This window comes from Bombyx mori, chromosome 20 (assembly GCF_030269925.1).
Source record: "Bombyx mori chromosome 20, ASM3026992v2".
Classification (NCBI taxonomy): Eukaryota; Metazoa; Arthropoda; class Insecta; order Lepidoptera; family Bombycidae; genus Bombyx; species Bombyx mori.
Genome location: NC_085126.1, coordinates 3,440,987 through 3,468,940, shown reverse-complemented (window position 1 = coordinate 3,468,940; position 27,954 = coordinate 3,440,987). Strand labels below are relative to the sequence as shown.

General features: G+C 38.5%; 1 protein-coding gene across 5 annotated transcripts in view; it reads left to right on the top strand.

The window, feature by feature from the left end:
* The window catches only part of LOC101736030 (nucleolar protein 4), a 175,740-nt gene that overhangs the window by 76,857 nt on the left and 70,929 nt on the right, over positions 1–27,954 (top strand). For all 5 annotated transcript variants that reach the window (XM_021351517.2, XM_021351512.2, XM_038017934.2 and 2 more), the window contains exons 3-4: positions 11,231–11,365; positions 13,827–14,648. In XM_021351517.2, coding sequence (XP_021207192.1) covers positions 11,231–11,365; positions 13,827–14,648 — 957 coding nt within the window. The remainder of the gene's footprint in view (positions 1–11,230; positions 11,366–13,826; positions 14,649–27,954) is intronic.

Sequence of the window (27,954 nt, the reverse complement as noted above, 5' to 3'; positions counted from 1 at the left end):
CGGAGCTAGCGGCTGGCGCAAGCGGCTGGAGCTAGTGGCTGGTGCAAGCGGCTGGAGCTAGCGGCTGGTGCAAGCGGCTGGTGCAAGCGGCTGGTGCAAGCGGCTGGAGCTAGCGGCTGGAGCTAGCTGCTGGTGCAAGCGGCTGGTGCAAGCGGCTGGAGCTAGCGGCTGGAGCTAGCTGCTGGTGCAAGCGGCTGGAGCTAGCGGCTGGAGCTAGCGGCTGGTGCGAGCGGCTGGAGCTAGCGGCTGGTGCGAGCGGTTGGTGCAAGCGGCTGGAGCTAGCGGCGGGGTACTAGCGGCTGGACCTAGCGGCTGGAGCTAGCGGCTGGTGCAAGCGGCTGGTGTAAGAGGCTGGTGCGAGCGGCTGGTACTAAATGCTGGCACTAGCGGCTGGGACTTGTTGCTGGAGCTAGCGGCTGGAGCTAGCGGCTGGTGCAAGTGGCTGGTGCAAGCGGCTGGAGCTAGCCGCTGGTGCAAGCGGCTGGTGCAAGCGGCTGGAGCTAGCCGCTGGTGCCAGCGGCTGGAGCTAGCGGCTGGCGCAAGCGGCTGGAGCTAGCGGCTGGCGCAAGCGGCTGGAGCTAGCGGCTGGCGCAAGCGGCTGGAGCTAGCGGCTGGAGCTAGCCGCTGGTGCAAGCGGCTGGAGCTAGCCGCTGGTGCAAGCGGCTGGAGCTAGCCGCTGGTGCAAGCGGCTGGAGCTAGCTGCTGGTGCAAGCGGCTGGAGCTAGCGGCTGGTGCGAGCGGTTGGTGCAAGCGGCTGGAGCTAGCGGCTGGAGCTAGCGGCGGGGTACTAGCGGCGGGGTACTAGCGGCTGGACCTAGCGGCTGGAGCTAGCGGCTGGTGCAAGCGGCTGGTACTAAATGCTGGCACTAGCGGCTGGGACTTGTTGCTGGAGCTAGCGGCTGGTGCAAGTGGCTGGTGCAACCGGCTGGAGCTAGCGGCTGGCGCTAGCGGCTGGTGCAAGCGGCTGGTGCAAGCGGCTGGAGCTAGCTGCTGGTGCAAGCGGCTGGAGCTAGCTGCTGGTGCAAGCGGCTGGAGCTAGCGGCTGGCGCAAGCGGCTGGAGCTAGCGGCTGGCGCAAGCGGCTGGTGCAAGTGGCTGGAGCTAGCGGCTGGCGCAAGCGGCTGGAGTTAGCGGCTGGAGCTAGCGGCTGGTGCTAGCGGCTGGCGCAAGCGGCTGGAGCTAGCGGCTGGAGCTAGCGGCTGGTGCAAGTGGCTGGTGCAAGCGGCTGGTGCAAGCGGCTGGTGCAAGCGGCTGGTGCAAGCGGCTGGAGCTAGCCGCTGGTGCAAGCGGCTGGAGCTAGCTGCTGGTGCAAGCGGCTGGAGCTAGCCGCTGGTACTAAATCATAAAAATAAAGGTCAAAAATCATAAAGGTAAAAAAAATCATAACTCGAAAACTATCAAAAATCGCGGAACATACATGGGGGTGATTCGGATTCGGACACGAGAGACTTAAATTTTTTTTTGGACGTCAACGGCAGACATAGGCAGGGTGGTGGTACCTACCCGTACGGACTCACAAAGAGGTCCTACCACCAGGTTTACTTAGAACATGCTCACGAATGACTTTGATTATGAAGGAATATCGTGTTACTTAAACGAAATTCGCAAAAAATATAATTTACGTAATTACTAACGGTGGAGTGCTCTGTGAGCTCGCACGGATAGATACCGCCGTCCTGTGTGCATAGTGCGAGTTTGCAACGAAAACGACTTAGAAACCTGCCTATTTCTGCCGTGAAGCAGTAATGCGTTTCGCGAAACGCATTACTGCCCCACCGGGCAGCCGTTGTAACTATACTTGAGACCTTAGAACTCATATCTCAAGTTGGGGGGCGGCATTTACGTTGTAGATGTATATGGACTCCGGTAACCACTTAACACCATGTGGGCTGTGAACTATTTATGCAATAAAAAATAAAATTGCTTTTTTGTTGTTATATCTGTTTCATTCAAAAGTTGTCCAAAAGTTAGTCCTATTAAATAATTTAGCCACGCTTCGTGCTAACATCGATCGAATACCTTAATCTAGTGAGAACAAACAATAAAATACAACATACTCCCGGCGGAAACTAGAGTACCTAATATAATTATGGTTATAGTCTCAACACTACCCGGGAGCCGCTAATTCGATTATCGATTCCACGGCCAACGAACTATCGATAAATAATTAGGTCGCGCTGTCGTGTGTGCCATCACTATTATAGTTAAGTGTCAGTCAAACTTTTGTTTTGCGAAATTTTCACAGATCGAACAAAGACGAATCGTGTCTATTCAAATTGTGATTTGTCAGCGGACTCTTGACATTTTTAACCGACTTCAAAAAAGGAGGAGGTTCTCAATTCGACTATGTTTTTTGCCTCATAACTTTTTACTAGATGAATCGATTTTGATGATTCTTATTTTATTAGAAAGCTGACGCTTCCCGTGTGGTCCCATTTCAATTTAGTCCACTTTTGATAATGGTATCCATGAGAAAACCATATAAGTCTTAAATTTGCATTAAGTACGCGCGCGACAAATAGATGAATAACTCAATAACTCAATATCACGCCAACCGATTTCGATGATTATTGTTTTTAGTGTATATTAATTTATTTTGGAATATCTTTATTTTCTATGTGAAGTCGGTTTTTGTTAAAGCATGTCTATTTACAATCTTATCTAATATATAAAATTCTCGTGTCACAATGTTCGTTCCCATACTCCTCCGAAACCGCTTGACCGATTTTCATGAAATTTTTTATGCATATTCAGTAAGCCTGAGAATCGGCTACTATCTATTTTTCATACCCCTAAGTGATTAGGGTTGTCCACCCCTAACATATTTTTTTTTATTTGGACATTTTTTTTTGTTATAATGAGGTATTATGTGGTTGAATGAGGTTTTGTTATTTTTATTATATATTCCCTCATTGTTCACAGCACTACATACCTCTTTCACTCATTTACCACATCCTTACACACTTACAATAAGTTTTTTTTTTTCTACACTAGAAATTCCCTAGAAATCTTATATATGGCAAAACAATGTTTGCCGGGTCAGCTAGTATATATATAAAAGAAAGTCGTGTTAGTTACACTATTTATAACTCAAGAACGGCTAAACTGATTTGGCTGGAAATTGGTGGAGAGGTAGCTTAGAGCCAGGACAAGGACATAGGATACTTTTTATCACGTTCCCGTGGGACGTGACGTAAAACGTGGTATATATAACAAAATGAAACTAATATGGAATAACAGAACGCAACTGACAGCTAAACGTAATGTAGTCTATGGTTAATTATAAGAGAATTTTGAAGTTGACCGGTTGATGTGTTTGTTTCGAGTTTCTATTGGATTATTGTGCCGAGATAGGTAATCATTAAGAAAGTCATGCCGGGACAAATAAAAAATTGACCTTGATAAAATCAAAAGTCTGCTCATTTATTGGTTCTAAGGCGGAACAAAGTCCGCCGGGTCACCTAGTTATGTTTATAAAAATTCTGTGGTGTCTTGTTAATTATTACATGTCGAACACAGCCTAACCGAAGCGTGGCATTCGCGTGAAATGTGATCGTTGCCGCCTACGCAAACAAAGCCTTGCAAATTTTACAAAGGCCGGGTAAATTATCGAATATTTAGAAAAATAATGTTAACCAAAGGTTTCTCTGAGGTTTTTTTTAAATGTTTTTCCTCGAATCTGGCACATAAATTGTGTAAAAACTCTTTTAAAATATCACTCACGACAAATTACGTTAAAAACATATTTAAATTATTTGCGAATTCCAATTATACGTTAGTTGGCAAATGTTAAAATAATTTGTTATAATAAATGCGGACTAATTTGGAGATGTTAATGTCATTGTTTTGAAAACAAAAATAGTTTTAGTAAAGACGGCTTTATATCCCTATAACAGTTTCAAGTACCTAAATTGTGCATCTTGTCAGTGTTTAGAGAAGTAAGCAGGTTACCACATTTTTACGGCTGCGTTCACTCGCCTCGGCTAGCGGTCACCACTTGTCTTGCATGATATTGTATGAACACTTCTGAACGCTTATGGCCTCCTAGTACTTTTTCGTTAGAAATATTAACAATTTTAATAATAACAATATTTTTTTATTGTTATTGTTATTTTAATAAGTGTTTAATTAAAAATGTATTAATTAAACATGAATTTTGCTCTACTAGAGAATAAAGTGATAATTTAATTAGTTATTTTAAATTACCTATATTATCATTAATTAGGCCAATAAAAAAAACGACCAATTTATATCCGAATGATTATAATAATGATCTTATGTCAAAATTTGCTGTCAATTATCTTTCAAACTCTGAAGTATTGTTTTTCAAATGTGCAGTAACTACGTTGGTCCTCTCTACAGCGGAAGCTGGAAGTCAGGAATCTTGGAAAGCTTGAAGAGTGTCATAGCATAACTTTTCACTCGTGTAAAAAGCCAATTTCGTGGTCTTAAGCCTTCGTCAAACAGAACGCGTAATTAGCGCGCGTCAGAGCGCTAAACTAACGCCGCGCTATGACGCCGAGAGGTGTTGTACTACTATGGTAACATACCGTCAAACAGAGCCCCAGCGCTATAAGTACGCAGCGCTCTGTCGCGGCGTTAGGACGCTTTGACGTCAGGCGTTGTAATTTTTTACAAATTTTATTTTAGCGTCCGAGTGAATGTGTATTAAAATACTAGATAATGCCCGAAAAAATGATATAAATAGTTAGAAAATATCCATGCTTATACAATGCCACATCTGAATCACTCGATTTCTTAATACTTATAAATTTTTACACTGCTATCGAAAGGCACTATGATTTGGCGAATGCGTTGCGTCAAGGAGCGTTGGACTCATCTAGTCAATTTGTGTGACACGAAAAGAGCGCGACGTTAAGTACGCGGCGCTAAGTACGCGTTCTGTTTGACGAAGGCTTTAGTCCGCCACATTCAGCAGCTTATTCATATATATTTAAACACAACATTTAACATTTACAAATGAAGCTGTCAGCGCCAATGTGCCCATTACCATAGTTCATCATCATCATCATCATTTCAGCCTATCGCCGTCCACTGCTGAACATAGGCCTCTCCAATAGATTTCCAGTGCGACCGGTCCATTGCCACCTGCATCCAACGAGACCCAGCGCTTTTTACTAGGTCGTCGGTCCATACAATATGTTGTGAGTGGTGGGATATTACCATAGTTAGTATGGAGATAATGAGGTTCGAATTTACCTTTACAATACTTCGTAGGCAAAAAAATACGCGCTAAAATTATATTTATAAAGACATCTGTTATCTATGGATGAAACTATGAATAGGCCGATTTTGCATCAAAATTGATTTTGTTTTAATAAATTGCAATACATAAGCACGAATATGATTTTTGTGGGTTAAGCCACTTTAGCGCTGACTGCCTCAAATGTACTTTATAGGTTTTTCTTTAAGTTTTTCGAGTAGCTGACACAAATACTACTTTTGTGATTTAATCTCGTGTTTCTTGATGTTCATCACATAGTTTCCGACGCTTCGAATTCGCTCCACATTTCGTGGTCGTGGACACCATTGACAGCTAATTAAGTTTCTCGCCAGATCTTCTCAGTGGGTCGCGATTCCGAGCCGGTGGTAGATTCTTTTTTTTTTATTGCCCTTGTAGGCAGACGAGCGCACGGTCCATCTGATGGTGAATGGTTATCGTCGCCCATGGACTTCAGCAATGCCAGGGGCAGAGCCAAGCCGCTGCCTACGAAACACTGCTCTTACTAGGGCTAGTATTAGCAAATTCTCTCAGGCTGAGCCCGTGAGCTCAACTACTCCTCCGGGCGTTACTGGAATAGCCTCTTAATTACCAGCGAATAGGTGAAAAAAAAAGTAGTTTTAAACTTAATGTATTAAATTACTAATATTTTTAAATTAACTAAGAAGTACATATGAGTAACAAAATGATTATTTTACATTTCTCAAATTTAGCTGACGTTCTCTTAATGAATTCGAATTGTCGTAGAAGGTTTTAAATTTTAAATTATATTATTAAATTATTTAAATTATATAAATTTTAAATTATATATTTTAAAATATATAAATTAATAAAAAATATTAGTATACTTATTAATGATTTTCTTCTAGTTATGCCTTGTTCAGGTACTACAAAAATGTAAATATGTAAATACAAAAAAAAAAAAAAATTACATCATCGTGGAATCTTTGAGTAAAGTCACGTTTTCATTATTTCCCGTTGCCGACAGGAGAACTCTCGTGACCGTCCTCGTAAATATCGGATCCCTTCTATTGTCGACCGACGATTTTTACCTGTCAAATGTCACCGCGTCCCGGATTAACCGGCCCCGTGAATACATCCCATTCAACCCGGGAACGAGAAATATGTATTTACGATTTTACGTCGGCGTGTTTTTTGTTGTTGTTGAGAATGCCCATATAATACTATGGTAGAGAGGGTTGTTGGACTTGAAGTAAAAAGGGTTAAATACAATATATTATGAGTGGTAGGATATAATATAAGTACATATTATCATGTATTATAACCAAGCTTAGTTTCAACTTTTTTTTATTGCTTAGGGGGGTGCACGAGCTCACAGCCCACCTGGTGTTAAGTGGTTACCGGAGCCGTAAATGCCGCTAACAACCTTGAGTTCTAAGGTCTCGGTATAGTTACAACGGTTGTCTCAACATTCAAACCGAAACGCATTACTGCTTCACGGCAGAAATAGGCAGGGTGGTGGTACCTAACCTTGCGGACTCACAAGAGGTCCTAATACCAGTAAGCCACCGCTCAATTGTTTCCGATGCGAGGCTTAGATAAGAAATTGTAATATGAATAAGGTATTTTTTTTTCCTAATCTGATGGTTTTGAGAGACCATATCAGCGTCAGCTCAGCAGTAAGTGAGCTCACGGGGCTTAAACCTGACGACGTTGTTAACACGAACCCTAGCATGAGCTGTGCTTAGCAGAATCTACCATTGGATCGGAAACGCGACCCACTGAGAAGATCCGGCGAGAAACTCAGTGGACTGTGTCTGAAGGTTAATTTACTCGCCGAGCCCTCCGTTGCAAGCGACGGGTTCGACGAGAACTATGACCAGTGTGTACCTAAAAGCACCGTTAGTGGATCGGGAGGATCCGAAATGACGTAAAGAGACCACACTAACACCCATCGCCGATTCTAGATCGGTAATTAACTTAAAATTTCAATGGGATTTGTTGCTGTTAATGTTCACGCGCCTTCTTGTTAATGTTGGAAGAGCGAGCGAACTGAAAGTGTCTGAGCAAACAGCGCCCGGGCGGATGGCGCGACAATACCCCGCAGTAGATCAGTTGCTTTGCGTCAGGGCTACCGACAGTCTAATATCAGGTAATATTAGATTACTTCTAGTCCGTTAGTAAACTATATTTTTTTTACTTAGATGGGTGGACGAGCTCACAGCCCACCTGGCGTTAAGTGGTTACTGGAGCTCATAGACATCTACGACGTAAATTCGCCACCCACCTTATGATATAAGTTCTAAGATCTCAAGTATAGTTACAACGGCTGCCTCACCCTTTAAACCGAAACTGCTTCGCGGCAGAAATAGGCAGAGTGGTTGTACCTACCCGTGTGGACTCACAAGAGGTCCTACCACCAGTAATTACGCAAATTGTAATTTTGCGGGTTAAGAAAAATAGTATTATTATTCGCCAATAGATGTCGGGAAGAGTCATAAAGTTGATTATCGATAAAGTTGATTATTGAAAACATGAATAAAACAACATTTTCTGAAAATAAATCGCACCTAGATCGATTTATCGCCCCCGAAATCCCCTGTATACAAAATTTTATGAAAATCGTTGGAGCCGTTTCCGAGATTCAGATTATATATATATATTAATATACAAGAATTGCTCGTTTAAAGGTATAAGATGAAAAGTAACACCACAACACTGTATTTTCTTAATAAAAATTACATGAGAATTATCGCGCCTAGCGGCAACCCTAGCTGGAGAGTACTCGACAGGTCTCGAGTGAGCACGCGGACATTTTCCGATATTCAGCGGCGAAGTGCGGTGCCACGGCGGCCCGCATAAATACAACCGGCTCGAGAGGTTTAACGGATGACATTTCGGCTTTTATACCCGGGTCGGAGTGCCGACCTCCTGTCACTTGTCACTTCCAATGTTCCGTAATGGTTATGTTTTTAAAACATTCAACACGAATCTATTTACGTAACTTGTAGGCTGACGAGCACACGGCCCACCTGATGGTGAGTGGTTACCGTCGCCCATGGACTTCAGCAATGTCAGGGGCACAACCGAGCCGCTGCCTACCTCTTAATACTCTCCACAAGCCTCGTTTGAAGAAGGACATGTCATAGCGCTCGGGAAACGCCGTGGAGAGGAGCTCATTCCATAGCCGGATGGTACACGGCAAAAAAGACCTCTGATTATATAGGTTTACGTTTTTTATTTATTTCCTGTTTGTGTGTGTGTGAAATAAGACGAAAATATTAAAATTCCAATTCGACATTCAAGTAAAATTATCTATGAATTTTTTTCTTTAAGGAAATAAAATATATTTAGAGACCTTTTGTATAAACGCGCGATGTTTGTTTTCACGCAATATTATTTTAAAAGAATTGACGACATTACATAAACTGAAACCAGAGTGAGGTATTTTGTCACATAAATGAAGTAAAAATAAATTTCACATCACTTTTAGGATAAAAAAAATACACTTGACCATAGAATTAGTAAATCTAGGAAATGGTAATTTTAATTTATGACATAGTTAATTCTGCAACATTAATTTTAAAATACCACATCAACTTCTTCTAATAGCTAGTGAGCGTATTTATATCTTTAATATATAGGTACTTTGTTTACAAACATGTGAAAGTACTTTTGAACCGGCTGATGTGAGGGCCCGTGTAACGTTATCCGTGTGTGGACCTGCCGGATATGTTCTATTGTAGCGAGTTTCGCCCACATCCGGTCATAAGTTGCCTGCACGTACCGAACTCATGAGAGCCGCGAAATACTTAAAAGTTGGGTCTTAAAAATATGTAATCGATAACAAAAAACATATTGTGTGCAATTCACACGTGATAGAGGTGAAACTTTCATAAATTTTGTCTTTAAGATAATGAGACGAATGTAAAATTTCGGGAAGAGGATAATTGAGTCGACTATTATCAAAGCCGGCAATCTGACTTTTGGATAATTATTGGTAAATCAGAGAAACTTTGTATTCCATTGGCAGTCACAAAACTCTTCGGAACGACATCTTAGATAAATAACAGGTTAACTATTAACCTTTATTTGATGCAGGTTTTGAACCGTATTCTTTGAAGGAGACGATTATATTCAAATCAATCTGTATTGACATATCAATAACATTTTTTTGTCCAAATGCACAGATTGCCACCTTTGATAATAGACGACTCAATTGTAGGTTTTAGTAATGATCATAGTGCTACAAAATTTGATAATTATTTTCATAGATTTATTCAGAATGTAATAAGTACGAATATTAGGTACGAATTAGAGCACAAAGAGAACCACGAATATAAGAAACACTTATAATGTTCCTATCTCATTTTCTCCCACGTTAAACCTTGAATGAATTTATGTGTCTGTCTCTTTTTACTGTCGCTTTTTTGTTTCATCGACTTTCGAATCACAACGATGCTAAAGAAGTTTTCACTTCAGTAAATGTAATGTATGAAATGACTTTTCGTAAATGACCGCGTGGATTTCAGTAGTTGTTCGACTACAAAGAAAAAAAGAGGAGGTTCTCAATTCAGACTGTGTTTCCGTCCGAAAATTCAAACCTACTGATTCGATTTTTTACGTCGCAATGAAACATTGAAGCCATTCCACCTGTTGCTTGCGATACTGTCCCATCGTTCAGTAGCCTAATATAAGTACAATTAGCCTATAGTATAAGCCTATAATAAGTATTACCTTTCATATTTGCCACTGAGTTTCTCGCCGGATCTTCTTAGTAGGTCGCGTTTCCGATCCGGCGGTAGATTCTGCGAAGCACGGTTCGTATTAGCAACATCGTCAAGTTTGAGCCCCGTGAGCTCACCTACTAGCCCGGTGACGCTAATATGGTCTCTCTAAACCAGCGGTCGGGGAACCGGGGTAATTACCCCAAATGGGGTAAGATGAAAATTTGGAAGGTAAAAATGAAACTTTTGTGAGTAGAAAGTATATATATATTGAAGTGAAACTTCTTTCTTTCTTTTCAAAATTATCATGGGAGCTATAATATGAAAGATGCTAAAAAGAAGCGATTTCGTTTTTTTTTTGTTCTTCGCCATGGGGTAATATCAACTTACACAAAAATATTTTAGGGTAATAATTAAAAAAGTTCCCCTACCGCTGCTCTAGACCATCAGCTTAGGTAGGAAAAAAAATCATATTTGACGTAAACTTTATTGATTTCTATTGTAATCGATACGTACCTTTGTAATTGAATTCGTAACAATTTAGTACAACAATAGCTCATTTTATAGAAGAAACGAAAAAATGTAGTGGTAATTAGAATGAATGTAATGCGATAAATAAACCATTAGAGATAGCGGGTCGCATCGAAATGATCTGTAACGCGATTTGTTTTCATAAATCACCCAGGTCACGATTGGACCGCGGGTCGTAATTATCCCATCCCGGGCCGCACGTAATTATCCCGGTCTGGAGCTCGCCCGTAATTACGCGGGCGCCCGGACAAGCCCCGCGACCGGGGTCTCGGCAACGGGCTGATATAATAGTGGCGTCCATTGCTAAGTGCCCATTTAAAGCCGTCTGTATTTGTAAGCATACCGATTCGAAATATTGTAAAACTTATGTTAAACAAAAATATACCTTATGTATAATTGAAATTGGACAAATATTAGAATGTTGTGGTTTTTTGTATTTTGTATGTTAGTATTGCAGTCGGTGTAGAATAATGAGATTTTTTTCGCATATTCTAAGTCTAATTTAATTCTAATCTGCATTGGAATACTACAAGTTTTAGTTGAAGTAATTTTTGAGATGCTTTCGCAGTGCCATCTAGTGTTCCGTTAATGTAGCTTTTGATTTACTCCTGAACTATGTGATCATAGATGGCGTGCTCCACTGTTTTTACGTTTGTAGGAAAGCCAAGTTAGGTTTGATAACTTTACAAAACTCTCTTTTACACACAAGGTAACTAGCTAGCTAGTAATATAAGCGAATTATCATTTAATTATCAAATGTTTTGTTGCAGAATGCGCCGAACCAAGAACCCGTGTACCGAAAAGTAGCCATCGTTGAAAATTTCTTCGACATCATCTACACAGTCCACGTAGAACTTGAAGGAAGACCTGGAAAACATGCAGGACAAAAACGAACATATAGAACGGTAGATATATATATTTTCAAAATATTCGTTTACAAAAAAATTGTTTTCGGGGAAAATTATTTAATTTATATACATCTTAATTAATACAGTCACAATAAGAAATGTATAGTGTAATGTACTAATACAGTATTTTAAATACAAAAAAAACATTTGGCCTCAAAGGTTCAAGTAGAAAGGTAGACTTTGATCCTAAATTAATATTTTTCATGATTAATTAACATAAAAAGCGCCATCTGTTTTTGTCAAGTATAAACACAAGATGTTGCGGAGCTAGAATGTCAGTTGTTACTACAAGCCTCACATAGATGGCGCTATACAGAAAATAACGCATAATGGTTGATAGATGTCGCTAACGCGGAGTGGAACTCATGTATCGAGACATTTTGTTTGATTTTATATTACTTTTAGATTACAGGCGTTTGAGCTTAGCCCCGGCTGATGGTAAAAGGGAACCATAAATAATATACATACTTATCAAAAAAATGTGTGCGTGTACTAGTGTACACACGTAAGAAGTGAAACTTGTTTATGGCCTTATTTTTCGAAAAATGATCTACATTCAAACTTTCTAGAAATTGGTTAAATAAAGTTAAATTAGATAAAGTTTAAACAAAAGGATTTTATTATCATAGACATGAATACAAAAAAGTTAAATTACATAAAGTTTAAACAAAAGGATTTTATTATCATAGACATGAATACAAAACAGATGGCGCGTAACGGAAAAAAGTGACGCGTAACCGAAAAATGTGACGGTAAATTTTTTTCCAACGCCGATAAGGAAGTTTCACTTCAATAATATTAGTGTCAGCTCGAGTGCCCTTCGAGAGACCATTGTTTTATTTTTGCTAAAATTTTAAGTTTGGATTTAGCGAAGTACCTAATAGTGGTGGACAAATATATTAAATACAATTTAAAAAGTTTCGATTCGTAAAACCTAATGTCATTAATATAGCACAGGAAAGTTAATATTATTCGTTATATTGAACAACGTTTTTCAAATATAATTTAAAAGAAAAGAAGAAGATAATGGAGACTGAAACGATTACATACATTTTTGGGCCCGAATGTAACGTGATGAAACTAATATGAATTAATAGATTCAGATTTATCAGTACTTTGCTGAAAATTATAAAAGTTTTCTCAATCTGAGAGCCGAGTTAATAAAGATTTAGTAAAAGTTAGGTTATGTTACAATCTCTTTAAAAGAGCTGAATAATAACTTATTTAAGCTTATGTAAATGTTTATTATATCCATTGGATAATCATTTAAATGTCATATTATGAATGAATATCAATGATATACATATATCAGGTATGGAATATGGAATTGCTATTCCACAATTCACACAGCGATCCATAATTTCAACAATATCCAATGCAACAATTTCAAGTCAAACGTGTGAGCAATCTTCGGTGTCCAGTGTAGAAGCAATTGTCGTACAAGGCTGGCAGAGTTGGAATCCGTAATAATAAAGCAGTGATCGTTGAAAATATAAAAACAGCCCGATAGATACACACTCTAAATGCGTCGAAGATACAAAACGAGTAGAGCAGAAAAAACCAACAAGCGCCAAAAAACAATTGTATAATCTATGAACAAACGTCCTGACTGTCAAAGCTGTCATCAAAAATACAATCGATTTTAATCGATTTGAAATCGATAATCATATTACTTTGTTAAATAATAATAGACTTTTTCTTCATTTATGTGTATAATCGCAATTAAATCCGGCGTATACCGCATTTGTATACAACAAGTATAAATTGCTCATTTAATTACTTTGCATTAATTACCTAGTGCAATGTTTTTCTTTTTATAATCCTGTAATCGATTAATTAAATCGATCACACCGTTATACCGACAAAAACTAACTTTCTCATTTTTCTCCGGTCCCAGAAAGAGGATTGAGGTGATTTTTTATATTCTTATATAAAAAAATATGACAAATTTTTTAGACTACATTCCAAGTTATTACATTTTTGGCCCACGATTTTCCGTCTCCTTTGCGTTTTTCATGTTTTTTCTCATACTAGATGTCCCCTGCTGGCTTACCCGTGTTAAATTTGTAATTCAGAAAGACTGAATCGCGTCGGATTACCCCTGGATAAAGATTTAGTTACTTGTGTCTTTATTTACAAACAATCAGTCGATTTATTATCCAGGGGCGAACTATCATATTTATGATTGCAGACACCAGCGGCGTTGGCCGGGTTAAGTCATTTGCTATGATATAAAATATCAAGGTTATAAACTGTCTTTGTGCGAAATTCTACTCAGATCCATCAAGTAACAAACATTCAGACACGCAAACCTTCATACCAGTGATCCGAAACAGTTCCGTTAAAATAATCCTTGTAAATAAATAATCTAAACGGAGATCTCTCGAGGTGTGACCTAAATTATGGTTCGAGCAAATTGTTTACGCATTTCCCTGAACGCGGATGTTTTCGTTTCCAGATTACGGAGACGTACGCCTTTCTGCCGCGGGAGGCCGTCACGCGCTTCCTCACCGGATGTGCCGAGTGCGCCAGGCGCCCGCGCAGCGCCTCGCCCCCACCGCTGCCCACGCCTTCCCCATCCCCCACAAGACACCCCACTTACCTCCCGTATCACCCCCACTGCCCACCTGACTACTCTCGCAACTGGGAGTCGGAAATCGACGCGGCCCATTCAAATTATTACGAACCTAAATTCGAGTATACCGAATTGCAGCCGGTCAAGAAAGTCGAGAGTCCCAAGCCCGCAGAGGTTGAAGAGGAACCGACGTACATAGAACTAACCACGAAGAAAGTAGATTTCGATCAAAACCAGCCCTACAGCAGGAGTTCTCCTGTTGAACCGGCGATAGAACAAGACGAACCAATCAGAACTGACCCCGAAATAGACAAGGACGACAACAGCCTGATAGACGTCGAAGAAGTCAAACCTAATGACAGTCCGCTTCTGCATAAAGAAGAGAATACGAAAGAGTCAGAAGGAGAGAACACGAGTGCTTCTGAAACGCCAAGCGCTAGTGAAAAGACTGAGAAGAAAAAATACAATCCGCTGGACGTTGCGAACTTGACGTCAAAAGATCCTCCTAAATGCAGGTCTCCGAGTAAATTTACGGGAGCGACTTTAGAATATCCCGTTAGCTTCGGGAGGTTTGCCAGGCAGTGGAGGCCAGACGGCGCGATGTACTATGGGGGCGAGGACGTAGAATACGGCGCGCCTATTACGACGAACTATTTAAAGCAATCCAAGAATTCGTCTCAACAGAACGGCAGCGACTTGGAAAAGGTAAGTCTTTGAAATTACGTTGATATTTCTATTTTAATATTGTGCTTATAACCAATACCGTCTTTACCATAAGGGCACACGGGGCCCGTGCCCAGGGCCTCCATTCTCAGGGGGGGCCGAAAGACCGACAATTTCTCTCACACGTTTATTCTCAAAACATTTTTGTCGGGCACATTACACTTTTTTCACAAATCAGTAATCAGAAGGTATTTACAAGGCTTATACTATGACTATGATAGAAGATTTTGCTCAACAGAAATCCCGAAAGAAACCGTTATCGAAATCGTAACCAAAAAACCAGCAGCATTCTAATATAATTAATGACATATTATATCATACTGTATTTGATTACCTATAATAAATAGTCTCAAACTCAGTAAAAAAATGTTATTATAATTCGCTTTTTTTTACTTTCCAAAAGGGCCTCAAATTCTTGGGTGCCCAAGGGCCCCATCCTAGTTTAAGACGTCCCCTGCTTATAACTTATCGGGGTGTGACTACTATTTGATTATTGAGACCTCTAAATAGACATTAGCGGTTATGAGTTTCAAACGAGCAACTCTACGCGGTCCCGGAACGATAACAATCAAACCGCACACGGGAAAGTAAATTTTTGGTCCGAACATAACATTGTACAAACATATGATTTTGCGGGTCCGCTTAACCCTAAACTTGTGAGTTGCAAAGGCCGACCGTCTAACCGGCCCGCAGGACCGCCTTTGTGTGGGCCACAACCCTTGTTATGATTCCGGGGTATTTCGTGTAAACATAAAAATTAAAATAAGTCAAAATTTCCTCTCAGCTATAGCAGACAAAAAGATCGGGTTAAGAGAGAAAAGTATGATTGTATAGAAATTCATTGGGTCGACTTTTATATTTGAATATATAATGAAAACATGATGAACGCGCTTTTGTTAGCTTCGTATATAAACTTAATATGGTAAATTAGCTGGTGGTAGGACCTCTTGTGAGTCCGCACGGGTATGTACCACCACCCCGCCTATTTCTGCCGTGAATCAGTAATGCGTTTCGGTTTGAAAAGTGGGGCAGCCGTTGTAACTATACTGAGATCTTAGAACTTATATCTCAAGGTGGGTGGCGTATTTACGTTGTAGATGTCTATGGGCTCCGGTAACCACTTAACACCAGGTGGGCTATGACCTCGTCCACACAAGCAATAAATAAATAAAAAACATTACTGCTTCGCTGCACACTAAGGCATGGTTGTGACAACCGCCAGTGCGGGCTAATAAGACGCCTACGAATGATTATAATTTTGCGAGTTTAATTATACACGAAGTCATTCCTTCAACATGAAAGTCTTATATCATTAAAGTTATTCATTATCAATTTAGCGGAACACAAAATAATAATGGCACGACAAAATCGTATAAGTTAAAAATCAATGTTTCTTCTTGACACCATATTAAGAAAATGAACGGTATGTATTTAGGTTGGGGACAAAGTCTTTTCGCATTATATAGTATGTATGAACTTGTAATAAAATCTCTTTGGCTATACTATTTGTATCTGGCTGGTTTTGTTATCATTAAAAGTTTAAATTTTGAAGAAGATAATTCTGAATTCAAATTAGGAAAATGTATGATTTTTATTTATTTTTCGTACCGTCAAGATGAGTGAATCTAATGAAGAAATTCGATACATTTTATTTTCAGAAGCCCCTAAATTTCTATAGCAATGGGATTATGTCCCTACCTACAAGATGGCAAAAAGTTATCGAACAAAATGGTACCTACATACTTTAGTTAAATGTAAATAAACTATATTGAAAAATGTTATGAAATTTCTTAAAAAATGCGAAGAAACATTTTCCTCGACCTATTATTTGAAGAAATCTTGTATTTGGAAAATTCACTTAAACGTGGCTTTAAAAAGCGCGTAGCCTACTGACTTCTGTTGTACTTAAGAGCTTACTTTTAAATATCTGGAAACTGGATAGGTTTCGTGAAATAGAATCTCAGTATGAGATTTGGGCACACTATCCTAAAGCACAGGGTCAGAGACGACGAAACCAGAGCAATAAAAAAATTGGTACTTAAATATATCCAAAAATAAAACATGTTTATTCTCACTATATTATTCATACTATCGGCAATCAAGAACTTATCTTGAGACGAATTAGAATACTTAAATTACTTAATGTAATTAATTTATTTTAAACTGTTAAAGAACTTGCAAAGTTAAGAATATTTCAAAATAATTAATGTATAGTTCCGTCTCTGAATAAGATTGTTAAATATTATAATAATATTCGAATTAAGTAGGTAAAGTATTATTTACATCCGCAAATCGGTAAAAATCATTATGCTATTAAAATAGGTAGTTTCTCAATGATTTTTTTTATTATATAACTAGCTGACCCGGCAGACTTCGTATAGTGCCTCAATCGATAAATAAAAGACTTAAACTCTTCTATAAAATAAACTTAAAACAAACAAAAGGAATCCGTCCGAGGGAGGGGGGGGACATCATAGGAAAAACAAAATTGTTATTTTTATTTAATTGCAAGTATTTTCATATTTATCTACCTTTTACCTTCTCTGGACTTCCAAGAATAATTCAAGATCAAATTTGCCAAATCGGTCCAGTCATTCTCGAGTTTTAGCGAGACTAACGAACAGCAATTCATTTTTATATATATAGATAGAAGAATGGACTTATTGCGAATGCCGCTACCCACATTGAAAATTGTGGTCGAAATCTCAGTGGTCTACCCTTGAAGCTGGAATGCATGATTGCTTCGATCGAGGAATAGGCGTGACAGTGATATCTACATACACACAATTTTGTCCTAAAACCGATAATCACACACAAGACTAGTAATATGTTTGTGATTATCTATATCTATACTTAATATTATAAAGAGGAAAGATTTGTTTGTTTGTTTGTTTCGAATAGGCTCCGAAACTACTGGACCGATTTGAAAAATTCTTTTTCCATTAGAAGCCGACATTGTCCCTGATGAACATAGGCTACTTTTTTTAAAAAAAAAATTATTTTATTTTTTTGGATTCATGTGTGTTTTAATGTTTCCGAAGCGAAGCGAAGGCGGGTCGCTAGTAATCGATAAAGAAAATAATTTGAATACCGAAGATAAGTATTTTACTGTCAGCGTAGTCACATGCATGCCTTTGGAAGTGCTTAAATAGGTTATGGAGTACATACCTCTATATACATTATATATACGGAATCTTAAACTACATAAGCAATCGGCAGAAAAGATAAATAAATAATAAATTTTTTTTTTTTATATAATAGAAAAAATAATAAGAAAAAATATTAAAGAAATACATATTTTTGTACCAGGGCTCCATGATTCGTAAGAGTTATACCGTTGCGACACGTAACCCTGCGACCGCCGATTGATTCAGACGAATGTCCCACACAAAGGACCGCACGGGCGTCACGCTATAATCGGGCGCCGCATCTTTTCTAACTCATTTTTCTCGCTCGAGGCGAAGGGGTGGTGGGGGCCTCATCAGCCCTAGGGGGCGCCGCGGTATTAGACAAGACACAAAAACGACGCCCCGAGGAGAAGCGCGCAAGTAAGTTTGCGATGACTAGTTTTTCGTTGATGTCTCGGCCCGACTAATGCGGGTTTTCGGGGACGTAAGAGAAAATGTTCGCACTGTGTTTAGGCAGTTAGAGATAGTTTGGCCGTGTACGAAATTCACAGGGGCACGAGCGTTCACGTGTTGACTAAGTGCGTGATTTGTGAACTTTAATAGAAAAGACGTAAGCGTGTTTAACATTTTATTTCTCTTTAGAATTCCTACGATTTTTTTTTGCGTATAGAGTTTTATGTTAACGTTTGATCGCGAAAGCCGACCTTTATCGAAACGCTCAGTACATAATCAAAGTCCGAACAACACTAAACGGCTCACTAAAATATCTTTTTGGGCGGCAAAAAGTTTATGTGTGACCTTTTTCGGTAGGTCCCTCCCAGAGGGTCAGCGGGGCCCGTCCATAAGAGGGTATCGTCCCTCCGACCTCAGAAAGTGCCTTATCCTCCCTGCCCCCGCAACGCACTGCGACTTGTAAGATTGATTGGGGCTCCTTCAGTCCATTGCCGCCCCCCTTGTGGGATATTCGACCCTCCTCCCTTTTTTCTCGGGTACTTACGACGTGGATGTTGATTAAGTGGATGCGGCCCTGATAATACAGGGAATAAGAGTTTTTAGGGAAGATATTGTCTGCTCGTAATTTTTGGCTATGTGAAGATCACACAAGGAAACCATAGTATCGACGAAGTAATTTTTCAGTAGTATCAATGATTACAGATTGTACAAAATTTCGGATACATACATATAGTATTTAACTACACTAATAATAATACTATATATACTAACAATAATACTGTATATATTAAACTAGCGACCTGCCCTCGCTTCGCTTCGGAAACTGTAATTTATTATTGATCTCTCCACTATTTAATGGATGTTATTATACATATAAACCTTCCTCTTCAATCACTCTATCTAATAAAAAAAAACCGCATCAAAATCCGTTGCGTAGTTTTAAAGATTTAAGCATACATAGGGACAGACAGATATAGGGACAGAGAAAGCGACTTTGTTTTATACTATGTAGTGATTAGTAAACAATTACCGGTTAAAACAATCATGAAAGTTGTCCAAAAGAATTACCGTAACGAGTACAAATTACAAAATATATATATTGATTTTAAAAAATCAGCATCGTCTATATACAAATAGAACGAAAGATCATCGCAAATCTTAGAATTCTAACTCATCCAGCATTACTTGCTCCGGGTGCCACCCCAGTTTTCTGTAGCGGCCGCTGTTAATAACACAACAGGCTATTTTATTCGGTGGCCACTTGCGAGTCGTGTGACCGTTTTGATGTAGGCGATTATAAGTTCTCATCGCTTTTGCTGTTTGTGAATTTTTATATATCGTTTTTAAATATCCATGTTTATGTTTTGCATTACATCATAGGTGGTTCATTTTTCATGAGGCTTGTGAAAGGTACGATTTTTTTTATTGCTTAGATGGGTGAACGAGCTCACAGCCCACCCGGTGTTAATTGGTTACCGGAGCCCATAGACATCTACAAACGTAAATGCGCCACCCACCTTGAGATATAAGTTCTAAGGTCTCAAGTATATTTACAACGGCTGCCCCACCCTTCAAACCGAAACGCTTTACTGCTTCACGGTAGAAATAGGCAGGGTATCTACCCGCGAGGACACACTATGGTAGACAGCGGCTTGGCTCTGCCCCTGGCATTGCTGACGTCCATGAGCGACGGTGACCACTTACCATCAGGTGGGCCGTATGCACGTCTGCCTACAAAGGCAAAAAAAAAAAAAAAAACACAAGAGTTCCTACCACCAGTAATTACGCAAATTATAATTTTGAGGGTTTGATTTTTATTACACGATGTTATTTCTTCTCCGTGGAATTAAATCGTGAACATTTGTTGAGTACGTATTTCATTACAAAAATTGGTACCCGCCTGGGATTCGAACACCGGTGCATCGCTCGACGCGAATGCACCAGACATCTTATCAGTTGATATCATCGTCTGATTCTATCGTAAGGTTACCGTACACTTAAGTTGGAAGTGATGGAATTATTTCAATAAAGTACCAAAATATGTGTTTATCAAACATAAAGATAAATGTTGAAACTAGGATTAAAATATTCAACCAGTATTGAGGAATAGCCGATATTCGCCGAATCAAATAAAAGTTCTACCAAAAGTTATTTCATTGATATATATTTGAAATTAACATTTTGACCGACGCTACGCTGACAATAACAAACTCATTCACAATACACCAGTTTGTCAAACGAATACAGCATTTAGTGCGTTTAAATATAAGATTAAAAATTCGATAACAGTGTTTTCACGATTCACTAATGCAATTTCCCTTCAACTCTGATGTGACCTTGATCGGTGACATAATTAAGTTCGGGTCCCTCCTGCCGATCGATTCTACTTTTCATTAACACGGGGGTCTAAAAGACCCTATCGATATTTGTAGCGTTAATCTTTTGAAATTGAAAAGGACTTAACCACCGACTTATCGAAATGGAATTAAATTAGTTGCGCGCATCGTTTTAAGATTCAGTTTTGTTTAAGTGAATATTCAAATTCATGGTTTCACGTTTTAATTGACAAAGTGAAAACTTTGAAGAGTGACGTCACCTTTTAGTAGGTCATCACAGTTATTTTACATCAAATATACTTACCCTATTTGATGATACCCTAATTTAATACACTAAACATGTCTGTATGATTTTGAAACTTCAATCGACCCAAGTAAGATTTGCATAGTAATAGAAAATACACTAAGTGTTAGATAACTTCTTAACAGACAACAAAGATTAAAATTCCGGATATTATCTATATATTAATACGTGAAGCAAAAACTTTGTATCCCTTTTTACGAAAATTGCGCGGACGGAGGAGTATGAAATTTTCCACACTTATAGAGAATACAGAGAAGAAGTGCACAATGCTAATATTTTTTAAAAATAATGCATTAAAGATACATTAAATCAATAAAGAAAACAAACTTTTGTTCTTGACGTCTGTTGTCAAATTGAGAATAGATTAAATATTGTTTGTCTTTATTAATATTTTTTTATAGTGTAGCCTTGGTGAAATTTGTGATTATAGAAGTATAAAATACTATCATAATAGTGTACATACTTACAATTCCAATTAATTATAGTCGAATTTCGACTACTGCGCGACCTCTAGTTTTAGATAAAAATATCAACATGCAAATATTTTTCTAGTTCCAATAATCCGTGAGCAACACTTAGTTACAACTCTGAACATTATATGGTAATCTTTTTAAGCATAACAGAAAGGCTTCGAAGAACGCAGAACTCACAAAATAAACGTTAAGCAATCCCTTGCGCCGGGGGTACGTGCCAGCCAAGTGGCAGCCACCCCTGTCGACTGTAAACCACCCCCGTTGTCATTTACCCTACTTACGGAGTACCAGGCGAGCATAACCGGCGAGGAGAATTTTAACGGAATTAGTCGCTCGCCTGCAGGGCGCCGTAGTAAATTCACACATGTAGGCACTAAGGAGGTTCGCCACCCACCTCCACGCCTAGTCTCCGCGCCTAGTAACTTGCACGATGTGTCTACACGCAATACCACACGAAAACACGTGAATAACGGAAAAATATATTTATTATTCGTTGAGTTAAGATATAATTCCTGTTAACGTAATGAAAATAAGTGCTTTTGGTTAATTTGTTCAATGGAAAATAATCGAATATTATAATGTTGATGAGATTATCAATAGCTCGATCGCTTCAAAGAAATACTCATGTCCGCGTAATAATAATGTTTTCTGTTTTACTTATTGCGCATGAACGAGCTCACGGCCCAACTGGCGTTAAGTGGTTACCGAAGCCCAACTACAAACGTAAAATGCCAACAACCGTCTTGAGACACGACTTATTACAAAAAAATATTTGTTTCATAGTAATTATAAAATTTCCTCGTATATTCGAATATAATCTTAAAACTAACAGATTCATCAATGATATGCATTAAAATTATGGTTATAAAATACATTAAGTCAATAAAAAAATATGACACACACTACCATGTATTTCTCACACGTATATATACTCTTTTGTTTATGGTTGAAGTCTGTGGTCAAACTGAGAATAGATTAATATTGTTGGTCTTTAATATTATTTGTGTATAATGTAGCCTTGACGAAAGCTGTGATTATAGAAGTAAATTCTTTGACAATAGAACCATAATAATGTTCAAACTTATAATTTAAATTAATAATTATGGTCGAATTTCGACCACCGGGCCACCATTAGTAAACTAACAAACTTGGATAGCCGTCGTGAACGATGTATTGGTCAGAAACTTATTTTCAAAAACACTTCACAGTAATAGCTTAAGCTATTTAAATACAAAATTTATTGGACACTTTCCGAATCGATTTTTAGTGTGCCACATTTATTCAGGAACCCAAAACAACCTGAATAGTTGTAACTGTTTAGAAGTACAGGCTAGTTATCTATATGCGTATGAATGTTTCAGAGATACATAAATCATTTCCGGAGCTGTCCCTATCCGTACCTCAGTGTACGTGAGAATACGAAGCATCGGATATGGCATTTAAAATAATAACAAAACTCAAAAACGAAAACACGTTTTCACAAAAAAACACATTTGAACGATTTTTATTAGTTTGAAAACGAAAATCGCTCTCATAGCACGTCATTACGGATCCTCCCGATCCATTAACGGTGCTTACAGGTACCTCAAACATCGGTCACCGTTCTCGCCGAACCGGTCGCTTGCGACGAAGGGCTCGACGAGTAAATTAACCCAAAGACACAGCCCACTGAGTTTCTCGCCGGATTTTCTCAGTGGGCCGCGTTTCCGATCCGGTGGTAGATTCTGCGAAGCACTGCTCTTGCTGGGGCTAGTATTAGCAACACCTCCGGTTTGAGCCCCGGGAGCTCAACTACACGCTACCCGCATAGGCAGGAACCAAAAAAAGCTCTCATAGCTTCTAAATTCTATTTTAAAAACAACTCAATATCGTAATTGTTTTTAGGACGTACATATTAAAATGTCAGTTGCTATGAAATCCGAATTCTTTTTTGTTCCTATTTTGAAATATAAATAATGCCTTATCCTGACACATGCTTACGTTTACGATGTCGTTGTATGAAAGTTAGGAATACTCCTGGTATCTACCGGTGTTTCGGGCCTCGTATAATCTGTACTGACGTCGTCGCACCGCGCCTTCATCTGCAGTTAAACTCCTGCGTCTGTATGCTGCCTTGGTAGTCAGTAGTAATTAATTCAAGCTTTACTAAAACCAATTAATTATTAGTTGAAACCACAAATAACCACTGAGTTTCTCGCGGGATCTTCTTAGTGGGTCGCGATTCGGGGCTGATGGTAGCGAGGCAATACTTTTGCTAGGGCTAGTGTTAGCAAATTCTCTTACGTTCAACCCGTGATCTCACCTATCCGTCCGCGCATAGTTGGATTAACCCTTTAGGCTATCAGTGAATATAGAAAAAAAAAACTTATTGAATACATCCTTGTATTCGTATTGTGAAGCGTGTCGGTAAACGAGCCACATCTTCAGATTGGTCTACCGGGTGATTAAAGTTCAGTGTTTAAAGTAGGTAGCGATCGGATCCAAGTAAAATCGAACATCGGTCAGCAAAGCGCAGCAGGTTCTACGAGTGTCTTACACATACATGACTCAATTTCGATCAAACTCAACATGTTTCCTCTGAACATAATGAATCTATCTTCTATCTATATATATAAATGAATTGCTGTTCATTAGTCTCGCTAAAACTCGAGAACTGCTGGACCGATTTGGCTAATTCTGGTCTTAAATTATTTGTGGAAGTCCAGAGAAGGTTTAAAAGGTAGATAAATATGAAAATGCTCGGAATTAAATAAAAATAACAATTTTGTTTTTCCTTTGACGTGTCCCCCGTCGGACGGATTCCTTTGTTTGTTTTAAGTCTATTTTATACAATAGTTTAGGTCTTTTATTTATCGATTGAGGCACTAAGAAGTCTGCCGGGTCAGCTAGTAACAAATAAATAATACATATGTTAATATCCGTATTAAAGTTGTAAATGCGAAAGACTATTAGTTCTTGCTACCCACACAGCCGAGGATAGCCAGGAATGGTGCAGGATAATCCAGGAGAAAGTTGTTAGAAGAGTTCACGACCCTCAGCATTGAGGATTATCGAAGCGAGGAGGGGATTATTTCTATAAATATTTGACGCCCAAATCGCTGGGCCGGTTTCGAGGAAACTGGAAACAGTTTCAACCCTTGGGTAAGAGTATAGGTCGTCTTTTATCCCGATGCCGAGCGCGGATGTCCACCACCATACATAGTGTAGTTCAGATTCCTTCGCGAAGCAGCTGCCCTTGAGTTGTCAGGTCACCTCCGGAGGCGCTTGGGCGGCTGTTAGAAAATCCCTTCCCTCCTGGCTTAGCCTTTGCCCGCCCACCGATCGTAGTGAAGATGGAAAGGTCTAAAAACACAATGCGCATAAAAATAGATGCTTAGAAAAATATACTAGAGAATTAAAGGACTTTTTTCGGTATTCTTGAATCATAGATAAAAATAAATTTACTTTTATGGCTTAATCTCGCGTTTATTAGTTCTAAAATTTCGATATACTTTACAGGTTTCGTAGTCAATGACGACTGAAGCGATTGGCACCCGTCGACAATTGAGTATTGTTTTTTTTTTATTGTTTAGATGGGTGGACGAGCTCACAACCCACCTGGTGTTAAGTCGTTACTGGAGCCCATAGACGTCTACAATGTAAATGCGCCACCCACCTTGAGATGTAAGTTCTAAGGTCTCAAGTATAGTTACAACGGCTGCCCCACCCTTCAGACCGAAACGCATTACTGCTTCACGGCAGAAATAGGCAGAGTGGTGGTACCTACCCGTGCAGACTCACAAGAGGTCCTACCACCAGTATTGTGATACTACCGTCAAAATTTCTATAAAAAAATCCTTGACGTTTCTCTCCGCATACAAAGAACTAATAGTAATTTGAGTGCTGGCATTTTATTTGTTAGTAATATATTTAAAAAAAACATATAAACACAGTAGAAATATCTGGCCGCTTATTTGTTATATACGATAAATTTTACATCATAATTCTCGGTGTGAAGAAAAGCGTAGACTATCGAAAAACTTTGCTTTCGAAGCGGATAATTTTGTAAATACCATATTGAACGGAGCAAAGGAAGTTACGTGAATTTTCGCCCGTGCTATGCTTGTAACCATGCGCGTACGAAACAAGAACAAATAGCAAAGCATAGAACTAGAATTTCGTCTCTCGAAAAATAAATCGATAAATTATAATAATCTATCTATATATGAGTCGACTATTATCAAAGCCGGCAATGTGACTTTTGGACAATGATTGGTAAATCAGAAAAACGAATTATTGACTTTGTATTCCATTGGCAGTCACAAAACTCTTCGGAACGACATCTTAGATAAATAACAGGTTAACTATTAACCTTTATTTAATGCAGGTTTTGAACCGTATTCTTTGATGGAGACGATTATATTCAAATAAATCTGTATTGACATATCAATAACATTTTTTTGTCCAAATGCACAGATTGCCACCTTTGATAATAGACGACTCATATATAAAAATGAATTGCTGTTCGTTAGTCTCGCTAAAACTCGAGAACGGCTGGTCCGATTTGGCTAATTTTGGTCTTGAATTATTCGTGGAAGTCCAGAGAAGGTTTAAAAGGTGAGAAAATATAAAAAAAGCTCGGAATTATATAAAGACAAACAATTTTGTTTTTCCTTTGATGTGCCCCCTTGATGTATCTTTTATTTATCGATTGAGGCACTACGAAGTCTGTCGGGTCAGCTGGTTATAAAAAAAAAATCAATGAATTTAATTCACTTAATAACTCCATGCTAATAGTAGATTAGGTAGTGTAATTGTTTAATGTGATTTCCTTTGTGATTTATTGTTACTTCCTTACATTAAAAGTTAGATTGGTTTTGGTCATATAGTTGTAAGGAGCATTGTGTAAGTACACACTTAGCACATTTGTCCTGATTAGTTGTGCGCGCATGACTTATGTTACAAGCCAATTTTTTTAATTGTTGTTATTTATTATGTATCTTTTATTTTTTAGCTTGTAATGTATATTGTATTGTGTGCCTAATAAATAAATAAAAATAAAATAAATTGGTATTTCAACCATAATGGCTTACACATGTAATATAGATGATATATGCTGTCGCAGACTTTTTTGTAAAAATAAAATTAATATAAAATAATTGCGGTTTTCTAAAACGCTAATATCAATAATAGGTATGTACTACAATAACGTAACGTTCTCAAATTCACATAATCGTTTGCTTCAAGTTGTTATAATAAAGCGCGCCTCATATTATAGTTTGGGCTCATAGAGTTCTATGGAACAGGACCGCTGTGGAGTCGCATTATCATAAAACAATTCGGTTTTGACGTTTGAACCTGTTTTGTGGATAGAACAAATGCCTGAATTAATCAGAATCACATGGCAATTTTAGTATTAAAATTACTTATCACGAGGATGTAAATTCTTTTCAAGAATTCTAAATTGCAATAGCACACGTAAAATATGTAGGAATGATAAAAGACACAAGGGAAAAGAAGAGTAAAACATTAATTAAAGAAAGATTTGATCCACAAGCAAAAAATAACCAACCGAATTTCTGACCGAGAACTAAATTCACATTTGTTAAAAATAATAATGAGTACAGCATAATAATAAATATAATTAATTTCGGTTTGAAAAATAATTACTTTCAGAATTATTTCGTCTCCACGGTTTCTTGTCCTTTAGTTTGATGACGTAGCGGTGAAACTTTTTCTAGGGTCTTGTGCGCCCCCTTTCTGTCCGCTCAGGGGGAGAGGTGCCTTTCTATTAAATAATAATTTTGGGCCCAGTCGCGGCATAGGTGCGGCGTGTTGTTCAATAACAAGATCCTATGCTTTATGTTGGCCTGGTACTTTTAGTTAACTTTTACTGTATGAATTTATTTTATTCAATCCGCAATCAAATTCAATTCATTTATTTTATTACCTGACACATGAAATTTTCCTAAGATCTTGCATAAATATTTTTTTAATTCTTATAGTTAAAAAATTAGAACACAAATTTGTCTCTAGATTATGCAAACCACAGTGTATTCTTTCACTACTTGCATGCAACCAACCGCAAACAATTATCGTAATACTTCATAAATATAAGGATTACGAATTTATGAAGAGATTTATCGAATACCTATCTATATTTATAGTTACTGTGAAGTAGGGCAATATATTTGAAAATAACCTATGGACAGAACCCTGCTTACACTGTAGGGTTGGTTCGACCCATCGAGCCGCGTTCTACGGGGTTGCGCCTCCACCCCATACCCCCTGTACCCTTAGGGGTCTAGGGAGGGACCGAAACCTCTTAATTATTGTCACATATGAGTTATTTTGATATTGACGCGTGTCTAGATGTTCTCGTTAGCGACCTCTCGGATCCTTTGAAATAATTCCTCAACTTTTATGTTTGCCTGGTAAAGCGGTTTCGGGGAAAACGAGTAATAAATCGCTCGAATAATTTTCACAACGTCTCATTCAAAAAGGTTTATGTGATGTAATTAATAATTTGATAATCATTAAAAAAATATATGATCGTATCGACGCTTGAAAGGCAAACGTGACTAAGCGACAATGCGTGAACTTTACAGTAGACTA